Source organism: Eublepharis macularius, chromosome 4, assembly GCF_028583425.1.
Source record: "Eublepharis macularius isolate TG4126 chromosome 4, MPM_Emac_v1.0, whole genome shotgun sequence".
NCBI classification, from domain to species: domain Eukaryota; kingdom Metazoa; phylum Chordata; class Lepidosauria; order Squamata; family Eublepharidae; genus Eublepharis; species Eublepharis macularius.
Genome location: NC_072793.1, coordinates 65,623,420 through 65,631,949, shown reverse-complemented (window position 1 = coordinate 65,631,949; position 8,530 = coordinate 65,623,420). Strand labels below are relative to the sequence as shown.

Here is an 8,530-nt window from a genome sequence, read left to right as displayed (position 1 = left end):
TTTAACGACCAGAACTGCCTGCTGACTGCAAAATGGATTTCTCTTGCTACTTTTGCTCCATAAATAGTAAATATCAGCCCTCAGAGCCTTTTACAAAAGGTAATAATACTATTTCCCTCTGGAACAGCACTATAAAATCATCCCTTTATTTTTTTTGTGCTAATACAAACACAAACTGTTAAATGGCAAAGATAAAGCAGCCACTTCTGTTGTTATAAAGTGCTGGATGAAGTCCAGACTATCTTGCTTATCTTGTAGGTTGCTCACAGTGCCTCAAGATGTCTCTCATTGGTTTCCAATTCCTATAGCAAGCAAGAAAAGTGCAGTTCTTTTAGAGGAGAAATTGCTTTCTACCACTCTTTACCATAAACACAGTGGTCAAGAACTCAGGAACAGATAACCTTGCAAATCACTGACAGTCATTCTGTTCCATTCACACAAACCGGAAACCCACCAGCCACATGTATCGAGAGCACGATATGTGTAATCACCATCACGTGAATCGAGCAATGCGTGGGTTCAGTTTCCATTCACGTAAACTAGCATCTTCATTTCCCAGTATTCTGATTTGTGTGACTGCAAGATATACCCTGAAGGAAAATCCACGTTACCCAGTTCATGACACAGTAACCACTCCTATCACACTCCCTATTCACATGAATGGATGCTTCTGTCACTGTGTATTATCTTGCTCTTACTGCATTGTTTTCTACTTTTGTAATACCATCTTTGAGGAGCCCCATGGCGCAGAGAGGTAAGCTGTAGTACTGCAGCCCAAGCTCTGCTCACAACCTGAGTTCGATCCTGGCAGAAGCTGGGTTCAAGTATCCAGCTCAAGGTTGGCTCAGCCTTCCATCCTTCTGAGGTCAGTAAAATGAGTACCCAGTTTCCTGGGGATTAAGTGTAGATGACTGGGGAAGACAATGGCAAACCATGCTGTAACAAGTCTGCCGTTGTGATGCAACGTCCCCCCATGGGTCAGTAATGACTCGGTGCTTGCATAGGGGACTACTGTTACCTTTTGATATAATCTTTGCACTGTTTAACCTATCATTTTTGATATTTTTGTATTGTTTCTAATTTCTGTAATCCCAGTCCTATTGTTTACTAGATATTCCATGCATTCCGACTGTATTATTTTACGTCATGTAATTTGCTTTGAGCCTCAGTGTGAAAGGTAGACTATAAAGTAAATAAACATATGCAGAGGGCTACTGTGTTATTAACTTGGCTTCTGAAGTTGACCACAAATCTGAGCATGGCTCATCTTTCAGACACTTAGGAGAGACCCAGCAGGCACATACAAAAGAATTTTGCACTGCCACAGCCAAATCCTCCAGTCTCCATGATGAAAGGAAGCCATATGTACCCAAACATAGTCTGGTGAAATACAATTATAACCAAACTGGGGTGCATTTGACACTGCTATACAAAAAGTCCAGTGTGCTAAATATAACTATTACAAAAAGGCAATAATTATGTTCTATGGAAAACATGAAGGCCATCAAAATGATCTATTTTGGAAAAAGGGAAAGTTTATTGCTCCCTTTGGCTACAACCGACAGCAGTTTGCTCTATGACCTGCTAATGACTACATAGCAGCTCTTGAACTGACCCAGCCCCAAGAAACTGCGAACAGGAGAATCATAGGTAACACAGGTTGACAAGGAATACTAATGCAAACTGAGAGGCAGAGACACATTTCTAGCAAGGCCAAGTTTCAAAGCATAAAGGGAGACCGGGGAACAATACAGAGCTGATCAGAGAGTGCAATTAAAACAGCCAGGTTGTGTCTTATTTATTCAACCAGGTTTGCAGTCTGTTAGATTTGGGAATAGACTGACAGAGAAAAAGTGTACTGTACAGAATGCCATTTACTCAACAGCAAAATGTAGAGATTTCATTCAATAGCTCTTCCCTGTGCCTTTAACAGTTGCATGCAAGGACATTAATCAAAGGCATCAGCTCCTGCCACAGAGCTGTAGCAATAGTTTCTGTACACATCTCCCTATCATACAGGTATTACAAGTTCACTGTCTAAAGCCAGATGTTGCCGATCCTTACATTAAGAAGACAACCAATAGTTCATAGTATTTAACTAAGAAGGGGTACTATACTGTTAGCAGTCAAACCCTTTCCTCATGCAAAAAGGGCAGTTTATAGATATGGGATATCATAAACTCCTTGCAGTGAATCCTAGACACTGCCTTGCCTTAGGCAGAGCAGATGCCAGCCATCTTGGAGACTGGAAAATTACCAAGCCATGTGTCAGAGGGGGAATAACTGACTGACAGCCCTCCATGCCTTGGAGTGCAGCAGAGATAACGAGGCTTCCTGAGAAGCCTAATCTCATCAATGCCTCCCTCCATCATTCCTCTCTCACTTACCTAATCAGGCTAATCAGCACATGTGATAGCCTTCCTGCCTGGTACTTACTAGGTCATCAAGCAATATTTTTACCTAGTCCATCCCAGATACTCTTATCAGACCTTTCCCAAGTTATTGTCCTAACTCTGGACAAACTATTAAAAGGTGGGGTCTAGAGATCTCCTGGAATTATAATTGGTCTCCAATCAAACTAAATGAAAAAGCTCTTTCATTAATGTCATTTTAATAAAAAACAAATTAAAAATTAACATTCATTAATATTAGCATACCATCATTATTCTGGTGCCTGTGTTAGAATTCAGAGGTCAGAGGAAGAAGATATAATGTAATTCACATTCAGGTTTTCCATTCCACACTCCCCCAACACTATGTCATTTTGTGCCAGGTCTACTGCTAGGCAACATAAAAGGCCCAGGATTACCTTTTCTCCCTTACTCCTAGCATTTTGGATGCTCTGAGACAGCATGATTCAGTGTTCCCTAGAAAATGTATGCTGAGGGTACCTGGTACTAACATGACCATAAATCCCAGGGTGTACAGAAACAGCAATGCAACCCTAAGAATATTTTCCTGAAACTAAGCCTCATTGAATAGACTTGAGTAGGATTCTGCATAGACATCCTTGAAATAGCTCTCCATTTCTCAGATATGTGGGAAAGTGTTATAAAGCATGCTTGTATTGCATGATCCTTTCTTGCACAGGTGCATTTTGTATTGACCCAGTATGTCAAAATTTCATTTTGAATGCATATGCGAAACTTGGAAAATCTTCAAATGGGTAGCAAGGAGAGCAAATGGGGAACAAAAAGAGTGAATAGTAAAAAAACAAAGGATGGATGGAATATGAACCCAAAAATCTAAATAGGCAGCAACCATTAGCTGGCTTTAACAGAGAAACATACAAACTTAGGGACCTTAGTACGTTGCCATCCTTTGACTCTCTTTCAAAATACTGATTTTCTTCTTACGGAGAACACATTCAAAACAGTGTTGCTCTTTACTGCTCATTTCTTCACTTGCCTGAAAAGCTGCATTGCATTTCTCACTTCTTTTTGTGCCAACAGGACACTTTGGCCAAGGACTCCTTCATTTCTGACAGCTCTCATAGCCACAAGGCACAGTTAGCTTTCTGCCCTGGCTGCAATTTGTTCTCCATACTCAGTTTGTATCCCCCCTGCTCCAAAGGAAGGCATTCAGCAGACAGTGTAATTGCAGAGTTGGAAACGCTCATTTTCTTACTAGCATGCTATAGTTAGATGTCAGGAGGCAGCCTGACTGGCTGCAGAGAGACTGATCAAAGTGTTGAAAAGGAGAAAGAGAGAAAAGGAAGGAGGCTTGCACCCTAAAGAGATTGGTTAAATAAGTAAACTTCGACAGCAGTCACACTTCTGGAGCTGGGAGATTAATGACCAAAAAATGTCTACAATAGCAGGAGACGGCCTGCCTCATTTTTAAAAAGCCTTCAAACATAACATTAAGAAATTCTGTACCAACTTTTCCCCTTATTGTTGTACTATGTGATCTCCAAGTAGCTGATACCGAACACACTCTATTTTGTTCTTTTCTTTCACATTGGGAGAACCAACTGGAGGAAAGCTGAAAACAAGATAGCTTGAGAGAGATTGAGTGAAATCCTGCTGTGGTGGCAGCTTTATGACTCACAAGAGAGAGGGGAGGACTTTGAGCCTATTATCAGATGCCATGAGATTGCCAATGCATGGAATAAAGATGAATAGGGTGGGATTTACATAACTTTCAGGATAACTGTGCCATTGCCCTAGGCAATGGGAGGAGCTAGTAAAGAAGAACAGCTGTCAGATAAGCACAGACAATAAAAAGGCCACATATTTGTTTTATCCCAACACTAAGCAGCTGGAGATAGAGCTGAAGCACAAGGCCATCTCCAACTGGTCTTCTTGACCACTGCAAATGAGAGGAGTATCATGGCCTGAAATCAAACTTATCTTCCAGTGAGGTTAAATTGATGAAGGAAGGAGTTTGTGTGCTCTGTTTTCAAAGAAATGCCTTTCCCCCCTCAGTTTGTCAGCATAGAGCAGGAGTCCCAACATGGTACCTGTGAGCGCCATGGTACCCATCAGCACCTTTCTTGACATCCAAGTGTTTTTAGAAAGTGAGTGGAGCCAGATGGGCTTTTGCCCAAAAATGCTTTTGGCAGAAGTTGCCACAAAATCTTAACTGTGTGACTGGAGATAAGCTGTGTATGCAGGAAAACATTTCAAATTGTTAATTTAAAAAGATAGCCTATTAAACCAAGTTTCTGACAGAAATGCTTAAATTACTATTAGAGTTATGCATAACTTCACTCCCTGACAATTTGAGATTAGCTCTGACTCCCATGGCAGCCATTTTATGGCTGGCTCGGCCTCCTGCAACAGCCATATTATGATTGTGCTCACCACCAAGTCAGAATTCCAAAGGTGCCCACAGGCCCAAAGATGTCGGGGACCCTAGCTTAGAATGACGTTTTTCTTGATATGGTGGAGCTTTATATATATCACTTCAGTGAGGCTAGCATTAGTTAAGGAACAGAGTAAGCACAAGACACTGGAGATAATCTGAACTTTGAACGTTCCGGCAAATATGGTTTGTAGGAAAGGGACAGAGGGGGCTATCTTATCCCCAGTTTAAACAGCAATACTAAAGGTGGCATCATTTTATCAGTACAAAATACATTATAAAATTGGATAAAGACAACAAAAGTCCTTTTCACTGTTATATTTATCTTCAAGTTATTATCCCACTTCCAACTTCCTAACACAAAAGCAGCATATGTTTTCAAAAATCAATCAAATTGCTCAAACAATGGAGAGCACTCATTAAGAACCTCTGGATGGTAGTAATATTGAAACAATTTGTGGAAAAGATCTTCCATCTTTCCTATTCTAAAAAGTGCTTAAAAAGAATGCCAAATGGGCATTTGTTCAAAAAAAAATCTCAATTTATTCCAATATCTGACTGATGGTAAGATAACTGGTACCTACCATGTGTCTGTTTGCTAAAAGCCATCATCCAGAACCCCCTGCCAGCTGCAGGCCAACATTTGTTGAAAACCATCTCACCTCCTGAAGTTGCAACAGTACACAGAATCCCTTCTTTCGTATCTGGTTCTTGTATTTATATAATGTCACTGAGGAAGTAAACTCTTGCCTATGATAGCTAATGCCATAGTACATTTGTTACTCTTTAACGGATTCTGGTTTGCTACCACAAGCAACTATTTGCAGCATGTATGTGAATACATGCAAATACGAGACCCACAAGACTATGTCGATGAAAGCCAAGCCCCAGCTCTTTTACCTCCATTTCTCCAAAACTGTAGCACTCTTGCCCATCCCTTTTCATTCATAACCCAGAATCATTCGTTACCTACTTCCAGCCTTCGAGCTTCATACTAAGCTTAGTGCAACTGGAAACGGAGGGAAAAAGTGCTCAAAGTGTCCCATCCTCTGCCGTGCTGGTCTAGCAAGTGACTGGAATGCAGGTTTTGACAGAATCTTGTGCTATGAAGGGAAAGAACACCCTACCAACTCAGGTGGGACACGGGTTTTGCTGCTGCCTTCCTCTGACTAAAATCTGCTTTGAGTATAGATGATAACACTTCCTCAGGTGGCAGCAGGGACCACGACTATCTCTTCACTTCAGTTTTAAAGACAAGTGACAACTATGAAGATCACCCTGCTGAGGAGGAAAGGTAAACTTAGGTAACCAACTGGAAAGGGCAATATGACTTCACCATCTCGTAGCTGTGAATCTTCTGGGATTCACAACAGAAGTTCATAAAGATCAAAAAATGAAAATGCTACATTGCCTCCTACATATGGTAGTGGACTATGCATGCACACACATACAACCTTTTAAAAGCATGAAAAAAACTCCCCCTTGGTTTTAGTTATGAAGATTATTTTTTAAAAGCCACATTGATGGAAAATATGTTTTATTAAACCCATACTTAAAAACTTTAGGAGCTTAATCTGTAGGGAAGATTTGTTTTTACACCCAGCTCTGTTCAAATCCTAACTAACAACATAGACTAGAGTGTCCCCAATATCTGTTGTTTGCCCATTCTCAGTGAGGTGAACTTGCTTGCCAGCTAGGTCTACGTGAAAGACAGCTTGTTCTAAAATGGGAGTCTTCTCAGCATCTTCTTTTCCAAGCACAGGAACACGACGAGGTCCCAAGACAGGGTCATCAAACCTCATCAATTTCACTTTGGAAAGATCTAAAAAAAATGGAAAAATAAGACATGTATATGTGTATGTACACATCATCTCAGAAAAGATCCCCTCAAGCTATCTGGCAAACAGCAACACTGCTGACTAAGACTGACTGCCCATCTGCTTAAACCATGTCTTGTCAGTTCGTTTTCAAGGTGCTGAGCAGGACAGATGTCTCAAAAGCTTCACAAGCTATAGAAGCTTCACAAGCTTTAATGGCTAAGGCTTAAGTAAAAGGCAAAGTGGAGTAAAGAATACACAGTATGAATGTACTCAACACTGAGGCTTGCCCCAGCATAGAGAATGAGCTGAGATTTCTTCTTGTAGGACGTCCTACAAATGGACGTCCATGAGGTTAAAGACATCCAGCTCCTGGGTGTTTATATCAGGTTCTAAAACAGCACAGAGGCACTTAAACTACTGCTCATACTATGATGGGGAGTTTAGCCCAGACACCCATGGATGACAACTTTGTCTTCTTTGTGCATTCTTAGGTTCCATCCAAAGAGGTTGCTTCTTTGAGTACTGGTGCCATTCGTACATTACTATGTTAACTAAAAATGCTCCCAATATGAATTGTATTGGGATATATAATTATATAGAAAAACCACTTGGAGAATCTTACAGCAAAAAGTTGCATACAAAATCTCATCTATCAACCAAATGAAATTAGCCTTTCAGAATAGAACTATGTTCTGCAAATGAGGGAACAGCAGATCCTGAGGTGCTGTTCCTCTCAACTGTCCTCTCTTTTTTAAAAAATAGCATACGAAGCAGCACAATACATAAACAGGGGGATGCATCCGACCATTCTGTTTCGCAAAGTTTGAAGCCTTCCTCCAGGTTAAGGAGCCAACTTCCAATTTAAGGAGCTCTAATGTCAGAGGAGGAACTACTTGTTGAAGGTTCCTTAAGCCAGAGCAAGGCCTCAAACTTAGTTGGAACAGAATGGTCAGATAAATAGAAGGACAGTAAAAGATGGGAAGGTACAGGGGATACAGCCCACTACTGTGAGATGCATTATGAGAAGTTTTGCATTGTTCTTTCCATAATAAATCATAAACTGCTTCAATAACAATGAAGGAATCAGAGTTTGCGTCACTTGCAATTTTTTTTAAAAAACAGTCCTTTCAAAAAGTTTAACTGATTTCTTGGCAAGAGCTGCTAAACAGAACTTTCCTAATGAGCCAGCTATTCTTGTCTGCCTAAGTTGCTGGTCTTTCACCACTAGCTTTTATCAGACAATCTTTTCAAGTGCCTGCCTAACTGTGACATCTTCAGGAAACAATGATTTAGAAGAATCCCTGATTTACTCTCAATTGCTTTTCATTCACTTCAAACAATCAGGTTGTGGATCTCTAGTAATTGCCTGCCCAAGTCTGAAATGTGTTGTACTCAGTTTTTTGCTTTGCAAGACAAGTTATGTATTTCCTTCTCTCGGCTCTTTTTTGAAAACACAGCTTCATGTCTGTAATATAAAAATTGTCTCTTTTCCTAAGATCAAAACACACAAGCTGTTCAAGTGATGAGGAAAAATTATTTTTCCTACCAGGAAATTTGGACCAACACATAATTCTCAGACTGGCCATACAATTGCTGGAATCAGCAGACACAAAAGTAAACAAGTTGTGTTTGCTTTTTAAGAAGCAAGATGTGGAGCTGCACTGATGGAACCAGGAGGAGGCAATTTCACCCACTTTCTCCTCCTAAGTGCAACCCCTATGTGGTCCCACAGCCTTCAAAATTAACTTTTCAGGGTTGGAATGGAATGTCCAGGGGAGCTGAATACGGGAAATACCCACAATCCTCAAGTATGTGGAGTGCTGGATCCAACCTGTTAACTAAAAGGGTGGGGATATCCACAGAATAATGAGGTTCTAAAAAAGCTCTAATTTGGGGACTTGTTT

At 40.6% G+C, this 8,530-nt stretch overlaps 1 protein-coding gene across 1 annotated transcript in view; it reads right to left on the bottom strand.

Annotated features, from left to right (window-relative positions):
* Positions 1–6,326: 6,326 nt before the first annotated feature.
* LARS1 (leucyl-tRNA synthetase 1) overlaps positions 6,327–8,530 on the bottom strand; it is a 71,321-nt gene continuing 69,117 nt past the window's right edge. Inside the window, exon 32 of the mRNA XM_054976056.1 lies at positions 6,327–6,628. Within this exon, the coding sequence (XP_054832031.1) occupies positions 6,423–6,628 (206 nt within the window). The 3' untranslated portion in view covers positions 6,327–6,422. The remainder of the gene's footprint in view (positions 6,629–8,530) is intronic.